Here is a 16,008-nt window from a genome sequence, read left to right as displayed (position 1 = left end):
GATTCAGTAGCTTGTATAACTACCTTGCTGGCAATAACTTGAATTGGTTGTTTTTTTGTATGACTTCATAAGTCTTTAAAATCATTGTGGCAGAATTTTGGCCCACCCTTGTTTATAACGTTGCTTCAGTTGATTTAGGTTTGAAGCCATTCATTTACGCACAGCACTCTTAAGGTCCTGCTACTTTCAGTATTTCAGTCACTCTATAACTTCAGATTCAGTTCTTTCTCCTGCTGGTGTGTTTGGGATCATTGTCCTGTTTCCTGACCCAGTGTGGGTGAAGCTTTAGCTGTCAAGTAGATGCTTCACATATGACCCTGGAATATACAGTGTATCAAAAATAAATCATACACTTTCAAAAGGCTGTATTTTAAGCTTACACTAAATTTAAAATACATGGCTGAATATAAAGTTTTACATACAAAATGTTCAATGTTTATGAATAATCAATGAAATACGTCATCCCATAGTTCACTGTAGTCACTGCAGCCACTGCTGTTGTAATGCAATTGTTCCGGGTGAATGGCTGCAGAATGAAAGCACTTTGAAATCGAATGATTCTTTTGATACAGCCTGTACTCTCCCGTACAGACGAGTTTAGTGATGTTAGTGGGATAGGGGCTATGTGGAGTGATAGAGTTCCTTCAATCACTTGTTGACAGATTGAATTTCCTATTCTATATCTTTCGGATAACCTATGATATCACTGTGAAGTAGCCTTATTTATCTTATGGACATAAAGGTTCATCAGTTCGTTTAGGTCCTCTTACTCTAGATTTGTGTGAAATTTAAACTGAATCTGAGTACTTGACTCTAAATTTTGCGAGTTTGCCCACCGACCATCAAAATCGAATCACTTCATCCTTGTGCCAGATTTGAAGAATTTCTCTTAAACCAGTCCTTTGACATTACTTTCACAAGAATAAGATAAACTGACAACAACCTGACACCATGGCAAAATCTAAGCCCAGAGGCATAATGTGTAAGTATACTTTAAGTAACTTGTGTCCTTTTCTTACCTTTCCTTGTAAATGTAGGTTGTTCCTGATGACCTCTCGAACTTCGTCCTCTGTGTCTTTCTGCAAAAGAATTATTAACTTCGATCAAACAACAGGTATTCTGTGACCTACAAAATCCTATCAAAGATGTCATGAGCAAAAAATATTTATTCAGTAATTAGTAATGAAAATTTTACAAAGCTAAGGCAGAGTTATTTTGCTGTTACTAAAGGTTGACCTCAGGAATACCAATACTGCAAATAATTGATTGTTATTGTCATACACCTCACCCAACCAGTCATGGTAGATTTTTAAAAACAATAGACATGTAAACATTATATCAAGCAAATATAGAATAGAATAGAACAGAATAGCTTTTATTGTCACTGTTACAAGAACAGTGAAAGGCAGTTTGGCATCTCTCCGTGTGTGTAGAGTACACAATAGCGAATGTATTTACACAATAACAGACAAATTTACATTTACACAAGAAAAGATATGGTTGGTGCACCAGTTATTGGTCGTGTCCAAATTCATGGGCTGCATCCTCCTGAGGACCCGGCCTGAGCGGTCTACGTGGGCCGGGTCCTCAGAAGGTCGGGTAGGCCGGAAGTAAATGGCTGGGGAAATTGGACGGTCTAGCCTTCTGGTTAGCGTCACCGCTGTCTCGGTGGAGTTGAATAAACTCGGACGCCTGCTCCTTGCTATCTAAATTATAACAGGACGCTGGCGTAAACTGTCGACCATCTCACACTTTTGTTTAATTGGTTTTCTGTTTGACGTTTGGTCAGCTGTGAGAAAACCAAGGAGGAACCCACCCGGGGGATTAATAAAGTTTTATTTTATCTAATCTAATCACTTTAATCTCAGCCAAACCGATTTACTGACGAACAAATAAAACACTGAAAAAAGCCAAACAATATCATTTCTAGCTTGTCTAAGTGACTTACGTTTAACCAGAGTAGCGAAAGTCCGCGGTGATCTGAAAATGACGTGCCGGGAGTTGTGCCGTTCTCGGCGGCTTCAGTGGCCCTGGAGCTCCCGGCTAGCTATCGAGCTAAAAAAAAAAAAAAAAAAAAAAAAAAAAAAAAAAAAAAAGAAGAAGATAAATATACCAGAATTGCGCCATTCCATTGGCCGCCCTCGTGGCTCATGGGAAAGTGACAGGCCCTATGGCGGAGATTGAAGACAGGGGGCAGTGGTTCGAATCCCATGCGGACCATTTGTTGGGGATACATACCAAACAAACAATAATAGTCCCTGGCTCTGAAATTCACCTGCTACGCTTGCTTAGAAGCCTACAGGCGAGCCTATAGACGGGCTCTCTCTGCCTTTTTACCGCTGTCCCAAAATCCCTCAACTTTTACCTCAATATTGCTTCTTAGCCTTGCTACCCACCGCCAAACACGCCAGGCATTGTCGCTTTCTCAATCTCTTCTTCACGTCTGAACAAACGCTCAATTTTGCCTTCATTAACACAATTATACATCAAAACGTAGGTATTTTTCTTGCCTTTCACAAAATGCCACCGTCATTATCGCAGGAGTTGCCGTTTTCTCGCAAATGGCCTCCAAGCAACACAAAGTCAGAAACGTCCCCATTCAAAGTCTATGGAGACTTCAGTGAAAATGACAGCTGCAATGAGCTCTTTAGCTTTTGATTTACAACTTATCCACATTTCTTTGCGGACAATCCTGCATGTCACAAATAAATGACACAAAGCTCATCTGTGGCTGTGCACCATTCGTGGTGCGTTGGCTCCCTCTACTGGTACGCGCCTCATTCAAATGTCGCCGCACATTTAAATTGCAGGGTGTCTTTACACTGTCATAGCTCCTAGATAGATTTCTTCAGAGACCTGAAAATCGCTGTGATTATTCACCATAGCCTGCTGATTCTTACAGTGAAAGAACAATGTCAACGTATAGCATCGTTGGTTACTTTAATTGTGTTTGTGTTTTTTTAAATCAAATCCTACAAAATATAATAAGCAACTTATGGCAGCTCTAGATAAACATGGCATTTACGATAAGTTTCAGTCCGGTTTTCGTCAGTTTCATTCCACGGAGACAGCTCTTCTTAGGGTCTCAAGTGATATCTTGATGGATAATGATGCAGGAAAATGCTCTGTTCTACTCATGTTGGACCTCACATCAGCTTTCGACACAGCTGACCATCACATCCTCATTGAAAGGCTGAAAAAATGGTTGGTGTATCTGGAACTGCATTAGAGTGGTTCTCCTCTTATCTCCATCACCGATCCTTTTCTGTGGCAGTCTCCGATTTTAGTCATCCTCTACCTCCCTTACTTATGGTGTCCCTCAAGGGTCAGTTTTGGGGCCTTTATTGTTTTAATTTATCTTCTTCCCCTCCAGCATATAATGGGCTCTTTTGAGGACATTTCTTATCATTGTTATGCTGATGATATTCAGTTGTACATTTCTTTTATGCCCGAGGATTTATCTAAGCTTCAGCGTCTGAATGATTGCTTAGATTTGATCAAACGTAGGACGGCTGCAAATTTCCTCCAGCTCAACGAGGGGAAAACCAAAGTCCTCGTATGCGCCCCTGATAGATTCCTATCGCAGATAGTGAAAGCCCTTGGTCCTCCCTCACTCTATGTTAAATCCTCTGTCAGGAATTTAGGTGTCACCTTTGACTCCAGTTTCACATTGGATGGGCATGTGAAATCTCTGGTTCGGTCTTGTTTTTATCATTCAAGAAATGTGGCTAGGCTAAGCCCGAATTTATCTCGATCTGAACTGGAGATTGCTATACATGCATTTATCTCGTCACGCTTGGATTATTGCAATTCGCTGTTTATGTGTCTTAGCAAAGGTTCTCTGGATCGTCTGCAGGTTGTGCAAAACGCTGCAGCTAGGCTTTTGACAAAATCCTCCAAGTACTCACATGTGACACCGTTGTTATCTCAGTTACACTGGCTTCCTGTTAAATTTAGAGTCGATTTTAAGATCCTGGTCTTGACCTACAGAGCTGTGCATGGACTGGCACCTGCCTACATCTTTGATCTGCTACAGCCTTATGTCCCCAGCAGGTCTTTGAGGTCATCTGATCTGGGCTTACTTGCTATAAAAAAATACTAAGAGGAGGACTAAGGGTGATAGAGCTTTTGCCACTGTGGCCCCTAGACTGTGGAACTCTCTCCCCCAAGCATTAAGAACTGTGGACTCAGTAGCTGTTTTTAAAACACAACTCAAAACTCACCTTTTTAAAACTGCTTTTGGTTAATTTTTTGCCTGTTTTATTTAGTCTTTTTAAATCTTTTTATGACTTGTAATTTTATGTGCAGCACTTTGTGATTCTGTCTTGAAAGGTGCTATATAAATAAAACTTTATTTATTTATTATTTATTTATTAAAACAGGACCAATTGCGACACAAAACCTCTCGCACACTAACACAAACTCTTTATACAGATACAGAGCTTTACATGTATAAATAAGGCAGACAAAAATGCATAAAACACAAGCTATCAACAGATTGTTGGTGGACAGCATGTCACTTTATTTTGGTTTTATCTTGTTTCTTTTTGGTGTAGCCTCACTAAACAAAATGTTTATAAAAATGACCACTTTTATTATGAACACTGGCTCAAAATCCACCGTCAGTGATAAAGAGTAGACATCAGAAGCAAAGTTCTGCCGACATCATCACACCTCCCACCCTCAAGTGGAGGTGGCGGAGAGGAGGCACTTGGAGTTTCGGTCGAGAAAGTGTCCGTGTGACTGAGTCCTGACCCAGCTCTGCTTCAAGGTCTGTCGGTCCAGCTTGTTGAGGGCCTGAGAGCAAAGACGGATATCCTGGACCAGCTCTGACAAACTGTCCAGGTCTTCACTCTCCCAGGGGCCAGAGACCTGACAACCTGCAGGTTAAGCAACAAAGAGACATTTTATTTCATATCCATAATTTCCATTTTCCCCCTATAAATATTTGACATCCAAATGTAGCCTATTAGCTAGCATCCAGTAACGTTTTCTGCTCCATAAAAGGGAAAATTAATTCACAACTAATCAGTTTTTGTTTTTGTTTTTTATCTTTAAACCACACTTCTATATTGTAATGTCTGTGTGTGTACTCATCAAGCAACACCTCTGTGCATACATACTAAATGTTCAAACTTAGAAATGTGTCAAAAGGAAACAGACGCACAGCAAGACACAAACTGTTGCCAAGTACAACTTTGCACAGGTGATAAAAACATCAAATATCATCAAATTGTGAATTAGTGTGAAACGGTGGATCTAAGAATAGGCTCCCAAACAGTCATATCCAGAACAAATTACTTTTAACACATCAATGAGTAAGCAGGCATAGGGATTGGACAGCCTGGTTCTATCACAAGGGCCATAATATATTTGCCACCGCTGAGTTACAGTAAAGAGTAGGGGGCGATAGGCAAGACTTACCTTTACTAGCACTGATGGTTTGGAGCACCATCTCAGCAGCGCCACGGTCGTGCAGCCGAGCCTGCTGATACAACAGCTTCTGCTTCTCCATCTCTTTTTCCTTTGTTAGAAAGGTGACACATATCATTGCAGACCATCTAAAAATGAAACTGCTAAAAACTTGAGGAGACTAGTGGAAGATTCAAGACCGACTGATCACCTACTTCAAAACTCTTCACTTCTCCATCGTCATCCTCTTCATCATGGCAACTCTGAAGGAAGGGAGAAAGGTGAAAAAAAGCATACAAACTACAGACTGATTACTTCGGATAGATATAGCCACATCAGCGACGGGAAGTTCCAAAGCACTGAGGCATCAAACTGAGTATTTTCGGTGTCACCATCTTTGTTTTTTTAAACCAGATGTTACGAATGATGGGGAGGGCCGGTATCTGCTGCTTTGTGCAAAGATGAACAAGATGAAACTTGCCAGAGTTCTACAAAATGACCTGCAGAAGGCCCATCCATCCATCTCCCCAAGCAGAGAAGCCCAGACCTCCCTCTCCCCAGCCACCTCCTCCAGCTTGTCCGGGGAAACACCAAGGCGTTCCCAGGCCAGCCGAGAGATATAATCTCTCCAGCGTGTCCTGGGTCTGCCCCGGGGCCATCTCCCGGTGGGACATGCCCGGAAAACCTCACCCAGGAGGCGCCCAGGGGACATCCTTGTCAGATGCCCGAACCACCTCAACTGGCTCCTTTCGATGTGGAGGAGCAGCGGCTCTACTCTGGGCCCCTCCCGAATGGCTGAACTTCTCAGCCTATCTCTAAGGGAGAGGCCAGCCACCCTTCAGAGGAAGCTCATTTCCGCCGCTTGTATTCACAGTCTCGTTCTTTCGGTCACTACCCACAGCTCGTGACTATAGGTGAGGGTAGATCGAACGGTAAATTAAGGGGCCACTGACATGAATGTCTCTGATCAACAATCAACAAACGACTTTATGATGGTGGCCTGGGGACAGAGCTTCCTCTTGTCAACCCTCTGCTGACTGCCCAGCACCGTCTGGCATTTGCCGTAGAATACCAGAATGGTCCACCACTGGTGCCCTGTGCTTTTCACAGATGATAGCAGGTTCACCCTGAGCACATGTGACAGATGTGAAAGGGTCTAGAGAAGCTGTGGAGAACAAAGCCTGATGCTTAGCCTCGTCCACCCCAGCTGTAAAACTCAGAAACCAGTCTTACTTGTTATCATCTATCGTCCACCTGGGCCTTACACAGAGTTTCTCTCTGATTTCTCAGACTTTTTATCTGATTTAGTGCTCAGCTCAGATAAAATAATTATTGTGGGTGATTTTAACATCCATGTAGATGCTAAAAATGACAGCCTCAACATCGCATTTAATCTGTTACTAGACTCAATTGGCTTCTCTCAAAATGTAAAAGAACCCACCCACCACTTTAATCACACTCTAGATCTTGTTTTAACATATGGCATAGAAACTGAATATTTAACAATGTTTCCTGAAAACCCTCTGCTGTCTGATCATTTCCTGATAACATTTACATTTACAATAATTGATTACACAGCAGTGGAGAGTAGACTTTATCAAAGTAGATGTCTTTCTGAAAGTGCTGTAACTAAGTTTAAGAATATAATCCACCCACTGTTATCATCTTCAATGCCCTGTACCAACATAGAGCAGAGCAGCTATCTGAACGCTACTCCAACAGAGGTCGATTATCTTGTTAATAATTTTACCTCCTCACTACGTACGACTCTGGATACTGTAGCTCCTGTGAAAACTAAGGCCTCAAATCCAAAGTCCCTGACTCCGTGGTATAATTCTCAAACACGTAGCCTAAAGCAGATAACTCGTAAGCTGGAGAGGAAATGGCGTGTCACAAATTTAGAGGATCATCATTTAGCCTGGAGAAATAGTTTGCTGCTTTATAAGAAAGCCCTCCGCAAAGCCAGAACATCTTACTATTCGTCACTGATTGAAGAAAATAAGAACAACCCCAGGTTTCTCTTCAGCACTGTAGCCAGGCTGACAAAAAGTCAGAGCTCTACTGAGCCAACCATCCCTTTAACGTTAACTAGTAATGACTTCATGAACTTCTTCACAAATAAAATTTTTATCATTAGAGAAAAAATTACCAATAATCATCCCACAGATGTAATATTATCTACAGCTACTCTTAGTACCATCGATGTTAAGTTAGACTCTTTTTCTCCAATTGATCTTTCTGAGTTAACTTCAATAATTACTTCCTCCAAACCATCAACGTGTCTTTTAGACCCCATTCCTACAAAACTGCTCAAAGAAGTCCTGCCATTAATTAATTCTTCGATCTTAAATATGATCAACCTATCTCTAATAATCGGCTATGTACCACAGGCCTTCAAGCTGGCTGTAGTTAAACCTTTACTTAAAAAGCCATCTCTAGACCCAGCTGTCTTAGCTAATTATAGGCCAATCTCCAACCTTCCTTTCATATCAAAAATCCTTGAAAGAGTAGTTGTCAAACAGCTAACTGATCATCTGCAGAGGAATGGCTTATTTGAAGCGTTTCAGTCAGGTTTCAGAGCTCATCACAGCACAGAAACAGCTTTAGTGAAGGTTACAAATGATCTTCTTATGGCCTCTGACAGTGGACTCATCTCTGTGCTTGTCCTGCTAGACCTCAGTGCTGCGTTCGATACTGTTGACCATAATATCCTATTAGAGCGATTAGAACATGCTGTAGGTATTACAGGTACTGCACTGCAGTGGTTTGTATCATATCTATCTAATAGACTCCAGTTTGTACATGTAAATGGAGAGTCCTCTTCAGACACTAAGGTCAATTATGGTGTTCCACAGGGTTCAGTGCTAGGACCAATTCTATTTACATTATACATGCTTCCCCTAGGCAACATCATTAGAAGACATAGCATAAATTTTCACTGCTATGCAGATGACACGCAGCTCTATCTATCCATGAAGCCAGGTAACACACACCAATTAGTTAAACTGCAGGAATGTCTTAAAGACATAAAGACCTGGATGGCCGCTAACTTTCTGCTTCTTAATTCAGATAAAACTGAGGTTATTGTACTCGGCCCTGAAAATCTTAGAAATATGGTATCTAAGCAGATTCTTACTCTGGATGGCATTACCTTGGCCTCCAGTAACACTGTGAGAAACCTTGGAGTCATTTTTGACCAGGACATGTCCTTCAATGCACATATTAAACAAATATGTAAGACTGCTTTCTTCCATTTGCGCAACATCTCTAAAATTAGAAATATCCTGTCTCAGAGTGATGCTGAAAAACTAGTTCATGCATTTATTACTTCCAGGCTGGACTACTGTAATTCACTATTATCAGGAAGTCCTAAAAACTCGCTGAGAAGCCTTCAGCTAATCCAAAATGCTGCAGCAAGAGTCCTGACAGGGACTAGAAAGAGAGAGCATATTTCTCCTGTTTTGGCTTCCCTTCATTGGCTTCCTGTTAAATCCAGAATTGATTTCAAAATCCTGCTCCTCACATACAAGGTCTTAAATAATCAGGCCCCATCTTATCTTAATGACCTTGTAGTACCATATCACCCTATTAGAGCACTTCGCTCTTGCACTGCAGGCCTACTTGTTGTTCCTAGAGTATTTAAAAGTAGAATGGGAGGCAGAGCCTTCAGTTTTCAGGCCCCTCTTCTGTGGAACCAACTTCCAGTTTGGATTCGGGAGACAGACACTATCTCTACTTTCAAGATTAGGCTTAAAACTTTCCTTTTTGCTAAAGCATATAGTTAGGGCTGGACCAGGTGACCCTGAATCCTCCCTTAGTTATGCTGCAATAGACGTAGGCTGCCGGGGATTCCCATGATGCATTGAGTTTTTCCCTTCCAGTCACCTTTCTCACTCACTATGTGCTAATAGACCTCTCTGCATCGAATCATATCTGTTATTAATCTCTGTCTCTCTTCCACAGCATGTCTTTCATCCTGTTTTCCTTCTTTCACCCCAACCGGTCGCAGCAGATGGCCGCCCCTCCCTGAGCCTGGTTCTGCCGGAGGTTTCTTCCTGTTAAAAGGGAGTTTTTCCTTCCCACTGTCGCCAAAGTGCTTGCTCATAGGGGGTCATATGATTGTTGGGTTTTTCTCTGTATTTATTATTGTGCTATCTACTGTACAATATAAAGCGCCTTGAGGCGACTTTTGTTGTGATTTGGCGCTATATAAATAAAATTGAATTGAATTGAATTGAATTGAATTGAACATTATGCCGCCTGTAACATCGTTCAGTATGACTGGTCTGGGGGAGGCATATCCATGGACAGACGCACAAACCTCTAACAGACTAGGTAATGGCACCCTGACTCCCATTAAGTAATGGGATGAAATCCTTGGACTCACATCAGACCCTATGGTGATGCATTGGATCCTGGGTTCCTCCTGGTGCCTGACAATGCCTGGCCTCATGTGGCTCGAGTATGCATGTAGTTCCTTCGGAATGACAATGCCTGATACCACTAACTGCCCCCATGCTCGGCTGACATAGATCCAATAAAACACCTCAACTTTTCCAGAAGTTCGGTGATACCCTGGTCCGGATCTGGCAGGAGATCCCCCAGGACACCATCCGTCTTCTCATTAGGAGCATGTCTGTCAGATCTTTCTGTCTGTCAGATCCATGCACACTTTGCCTGGCAAAGTGTGCAGTGAGATTGAGTCTCACATGCTTTAATTTTTTATTCGATGTGTAGGTGTTCACCACAAACAGTTTTTTATTTTTTATTTTGGGGAACTTGGTTGATCCTAAAGCTAAACACACCATTCTTTGTGTTTATATATATGTCATGATCCAGGTCAGTGTTCAGTGGTTTTCTGTCCTGGCCTTGCGCTCTGCATCTGCCTTTTGGGGTGGAGCCCTGGTTCAACACCTACACTTCTCCACGCGTTTTCCATCTGTGGCATTCAGCAAGACAGTATTTAAAACCAGTGTTGCCATCAGTTCTTCACCAGTTCGTTTCTTTGTTCATGCCAAGTACTTGATCTCTTTTGTGCCTTTAGCAATCTCGTCAAGTCACCACCTTACTCCTTCCTCTGGACGCTGGTCTCCACAGTCAAATCCCAGCTTCATTCTGCAACTTGCTTCTCTCGACTTAAATTACTCACTGCTCTCACCTGCCTGTCCTCCTGCCTGCTGCTTCCTCTGCATTACTAGAATACAAGGCTGGAACCCAACTCACTCACTCAACACTCAGAGGGCTACCCGCCTCCAGAGCCACCTGCAAGACTCCTCGTCAGAGATTTCCCTGCCACGTATTCATGTCTCACCATAGTTTATTCTGTGATTTCAATAAAACTTGTGAAATCTTATTTCCGCTCTGTATTGTGTCTGCACTTATGTTCACTCCCACGTACTGCTCTCCCGGCCTTGACAGCATGAAGTGTCTGAAGAAATATACCCAGCAGACCCAATTCGGACTGCAATCACTAAGCAGTGATATATTAACAGTGTCCTAAACCAACAACAACTCTACCATCCAGAAGACTAGTTACTAGTGCAGCTGCTAGTGCTACTGTTAACAGTGCAGCTGCTAACATTTGGTTAATTTGCCACAGTTTGGTGCATCTGTTTTTAATTTCTTTTCCCTCTCTTAGCTTTTCAGGCCACACTAAACTATTCTACACTGAAGGTAGGGGAGGTGCCAGTTGCAATAAGTGATTTGATTAGGCAGTACAGCGCCCTGCAAGTAATCCATCAGCCCAAAAGCATCATCCCTGGTCGATGACATAAACAGCACACAGAACAATAACAGGTTTTTTTACCGTCTATGCTAAGCCAGCTATGTGAGTTTCAATTCAAAAGTGTTTAGTGTTGGTACTCAGCAACAGATACCTTAGCCATGATGTCTGCGTAGGCCATGTAGAGATGATCCTCATCCAGTTTACTGCAAAAACAAACACATTCACCAAAGTTAGCACAATTATAGCTGTATTAAGGAAAATAATTTTGGTGCACCACTGACTGAAATGACATCTTCTCATTTAACAGTTTTTCATTATTTTGATGAATATTTACATGTTTTATATTTCAGATTCTTTAAAATAGCCGCCCTTTGCTTTGATTACTGCTTTGCACACTCTTGGCATTCTCTCTCCATGAGCTTCATGAGGTGGTCACCTGAAATGGTTTTCCAAAAGTCTTGAAGGAGTTCCCAGAGATGCTGAGCACTTGTTGGTCCTTTTGCCTTCCCTCTGTGCTCCATCTCATCCCAAACCATCTCCATTGGGTTTAGGTCAGGTGACTGTGGAGGCCAGGCCTCCATCACTCTCCTTCTTGGTCAAACAGCCCTCGCACAGCCTGGAGGTGTGTTTGGGCTCATTGTACTGTTGGAAGAAAATAAATGACGGTCCAACTAAACACAAACTGGATGAGATGGCATGTCGCTGCAGGATGCTGTGGCAGCCATGCTGGTTCAGTGTGCCTTCAATTTTGAAAAAAATCCCAGCAATGGTGTCACCACCAAAGCACTCCCACACCATCACACCTCCTCCTCCATGCTTCACAGTGGGAACCGTGCATGTGGAGACCATCCGTTCACCTTTTCTGCGTCACACAAAGACACGGTGGGTGGAATCAAAGATCTCAGATTTGGACTCATCAGACCACAGCACAGATTTCCACTGGTCTAATGTCCACTCCTTGTGTTTCTTGGCCCAAACAAATCTCTTCTGCTTGTTGCTTTTCCTTAGTCGTGGTTTCTTAGCAGCTATTTGACCATAAAGGCCTGATTCACACACTCTGAACAGTTGATGTAGAGATGTGTCTGCTACTGGAGCTCTGTGTGGCATCTATCTGGGCTCTAATCTGAGCTGCTGTTAACTTGCGATTTCTGAGCCTCGGGACTCGGATGAATGTATCCTCAGCAGCAGAGGTGACTCTTGGTCTTCCTTTCCTGGGGCGGTCCAGTTTTGTCATAGCGTTTTTTCCTGACTGCACTTGGGGACACATTTAGAGTTTTAGCAATTTCCCAGACTGACTGATGGGCTGTCATTTCTCTTTACTTACCTCATTGGTTGTTGCCATATTATAAATTAATACAGTTGTCAAACAGGGCTGTCAGCTGTGTACCAACCTGACTTCTGCACAACACACCTGATGGTCCCAACCCCATTAAGAAGGCAAGAAACTCCACAAATGAACCCTGACAGGCACACCTGTGAAATGAAACCATTTCAGGTGACTACATCACGAAGCTCCTTGAGATAGATGTGCTTGAAGCTGTTGTCCTGTGAGCTGCCTATCACACAAGCTGTTAACTCTCAGAACCTTGTCCTGTGATTCAGTCGTGTCTTTGGGTCTGCAGACCTCTTCCTGTCACAGTTTGTTTCTCAGTGCGTTTGATGGTGAAGGAAACTGTACTCACTGACACTTTGACTTTCTTTGTCAGGACAGACCTACATTTTTAAGTGTTATGATGGTCTCTCTCTCTTCCACTGTTAATGGTCTTTTTCTCACCATTTTTGTAGCAACACACTACTTACTGCAGTACAGTACTGTTCAGCTGATGCTCACAAGGGTATGGCACCAACACTGCTTTATGCAGACAGAGGGGGTTGGAATTAATCCAAGTTGGAACACCTGTAGGAATTAGTAGCAGCAGCTTTCAAGGCTTGATCAACCTTCACTGCTGCAGAACAGCTTTGAATTGTTAACCCATGTTGTGTCCCTGAAAAAGGCCTTTTGGTATAATTCTGAAATGTACATTATTTTTCAGTTTTGGGTAACCTAACCTCTGGCAGCTCACCACTTACCTTTGTACCATTTCAAGCTATTCATTGGACTTTAACGACATGAACTGCAACAAATAACTGGAAAAATAGGGACTTTTAACAGGTAGTGTGTAAAATACACACCATTTTTCTGTTAGGGCTGTTCTGCTGAACAGCTGGATGAGCTGATGCAGGGGATCTATGTGTTTGTGTTTCTGCCCCTCCTCTTCCTCAGATGGCTCCTGTTCACCTGGTTTCTGAAATCAACACACATTCACAAAGTGCTAAAACTATGCTATACACTGAAGAAATTAACACATAATTTGCCTTCAAAACAAGCAAAAATTCCAGAGTAGTCAGAAGAATTCCACTCGTTTTGTTTTTTTTAAATGAAATTAACTTACAGCGAGGTCTTCTATGAGTTTATCTTCAAAGTAGTGCTCCTCTGTCTCCATCCAGGACTTTTCATAGCCCTGCAGGAACAAGTTTACAGCCCGGTGCCTAGTATGAGAGAGATACATGGATGACTAATAACTGTTTATCTACCCATCTTCTGCTGCTTATAAAGGGCTGCACTGTAGGTGCAACATATATCCACAACCTTTCCTCACTAGCCCGAGGTGTGGCTGTAGATGAGGGTGGGAAAATAATAAAGTGCAGAATTTTAAATATTTCTTCTTCATTTTACATGTGTGTGTGTTTGAGAACATACCTTGGCAAGTTATAGAGTGGTGCCATCCTGAAGCAAGCGACGACATCTCTCTTCCTCTGTTTTGAAAGCAGTTTGTGCCACACAGCCTTCTTACTGCGCTGAGGATGCTCCACCTGAAGACACAAACTGAACCACTCAGTATACTAGATATTTAGTTGGTGTACCTTACCATCTGGAAGCCATATTATCCTGGAGAAGTATGTGGTCAGCTTTAATGAAGACCAATCAGCTAGTTTAAGAGGACCGTGGGGTACCTTAAAGCTATACTCTCTACGTTGGCACAAAAATGCGCAAAATCAACTCACACTTGAATATATAGACCTGCTCCAGGTGGAAGAGGACATGACCAATATCCAGGATTCTCTCCACAGTCTTCTCTGGGTCAGTAGTATCCTCATAGTGGTTTGGGAGGTCTCTGTACAGAGCCATCTGCCAACGAATTGCTGGGTCCTCTGACTTTGTAAGACACACAGAGGAAATGCATGACTCTATTGGCCCATTCACAAGGTTAAGCACCTTTGTGAATATATAAATATATAGTACCAACCAACATCTACCAACTGGTTTACATCTGTCTCGACTTTAACAAAACAAAAGCCAAAACGCAGAAACACCACATGTAAAGCTCATGATTCAGTAGCTTGTATAACTACCTTGCTGGCAATAACTTGAATTGGTTGTTTTTTTGTATGACTTCGTAAGTCTTTAAAATCATTGTGGCAGAATTTTGGCCCACCCTTGTTTATAACGTTGCTTCAGTTGATTTAGGTTTGAAGCCATTCATTTACGCACAGCACTCTTAAGGTCCTGCTACTTTCAGTATTTCAGTCACTCTATAACTTCAGATTCAGTTCTTTCTCCTGCTGGTGTGTTTGGGATCATTGTCCTGTTTCCTGACCCAGTGTGGGTGAAGCTTTAGCTGTCAAGTAGATGGCTTCACATATGACTCTGGAATATACAGTGTATCAAAAATAAATCATACACTTTCAAAAGGCTGTATTTTAAGCTTACACTAAATTTAAAATACATGGCTGAATATAAAGTTTTACATACAAAATGTTCAATGTTTATGAATAATCAATGAAATACGTCATCCCATAGTTGACTGTAGTCACTGCAGCCACTGCTGTTGTAATGCAATTGTTCCGGGTGAATGGCTGCAGAATGAAAGCACTTTGAAATCGAATGATTCTTTTTGATACAGCCTGTACTCTCCCGTACAGACGAGTTTAGTGATGTTAGTGGGATAGGGGCTATGTGGAGTGATAGAGTTCCTTCAATCACTTGTTGACAGATTGAATTTCCTATTCTATATCTTTCGGATAACCTATGATATCACTGTGAAGTAGCCTTATTTATCTTATGGACATAAAGGTTCATCAGTTCGTTTAGGTCCTCTTACTCTAGATTAGGGTTAGGGTTAGGGGTTAGGGTTAGGGTTAGGTAAGGGAAATGAAGCTCCTCCCTGCACGAGGAGGGCAGGAGCGGTGCACGGGCCATGTTGTGACCCTTCCCAAGACCCACTACGTTCTCGCCACTCCGTTTTCCGTGTCCGTTACTCTCCGGTTCCGAATCAGGTAAGTACCTTCCTCATTTTAGGCTTCCAGGTAAGTACCATATTTATATTATTGTTTTTAATCAAATTATATTAATTTTGCTTTTCTTACAGGTTGTAATTGTTTTTAAATTGTTTTTAAAGTTTTTAATCAACTGTTTTTTAATTGTGCTTTTTTAATAAAGTTTATATTTTTCCAATGAATTTTAGTCTCCATTGTTTTTCATGAATTCCAAATATTAGGTTTTTAAATTAGTGTTTTAGGCCATAATTAAACAAGAAAATGAAAAAACAGCAAATAAAACTCCCCCGAAAATAACAAACTAAAATAACAAACTAAAACAACAAACAAAACATTTTTATTGATGATGCACGGCTTGCGCTAGCTTTCGGCGGTGTTGTGCCTTCTTCAGGCTGTGCTCATGCATCGGTGGCCAGATTCAAATAAAGGAGACTTCTCTCTGCCCCTCCTTTTATAGGCTTTGTTGACTCCTCCCTATGGTGCTTTGTGTTTTTTTCCTTTTTTGGTTTTCTTAGTAGTTTTCTTACTCTGCTTTCTTTGACTTAACCCTATCC

At 41.9% G+C, this 16,008-nt stretch overlaps 1 protein-coding gene across 1 annotated transcript; it reads right to left on the bottom strand.

Moving 5' to 3' along the window:
• Positions 1 to 4,413: 4,413 nt before the first annotated feature.
• Positions 4,414 to 13,359, bottom strand: LOC109200624 (tonsoku-like protein). Its single transcript, XM_025904681.1, has 5 exons — positions 13,310 to 13,359; positions 11,289 to 11,340; positions 5,628 to 5,675; positions 5,425 to 5,524; positions 4,414 to 4,880 (listed from the first exon to the last, which is right to left on the bottom strand). Exons 2-5 carry the CDS (start codon positions 11,313 to 11,315, stop codon positions 4,684 to 4,686), a joined length of 372 nt encoding a protein of 123 aa, XP_025760466.1. The 5' UTR covers positions 11,316 to 11,340; positions 13,310 to 13,359; the 3' UTR covers positions 4,414 to 4,683.
• Positions 13,360 to 16,008: the final 2,649 nt, after the last annotated feature.

The sequence above is a fragment of the Oreochromis niloticus genome, unplaced genomic scaffold, assembly GCF_001858045.2.
Source record: "Oreochromis niloticus isolate F11D_XX unplaced genomic scaffold, O_niloticus_UMD_NMBU tig00003313_pilon, whole genome shotgun sequence".
Classification (NCBI taxonomy): Eukaryota; Metazoa; Chordata; class Actinopteri; order Cichliformes; family Cichlidae; genus Oreochromis; species Oreochromis niloticus.
This window is presented reverse-complemented; position numbering and strand designations above follow the sequence as displayed.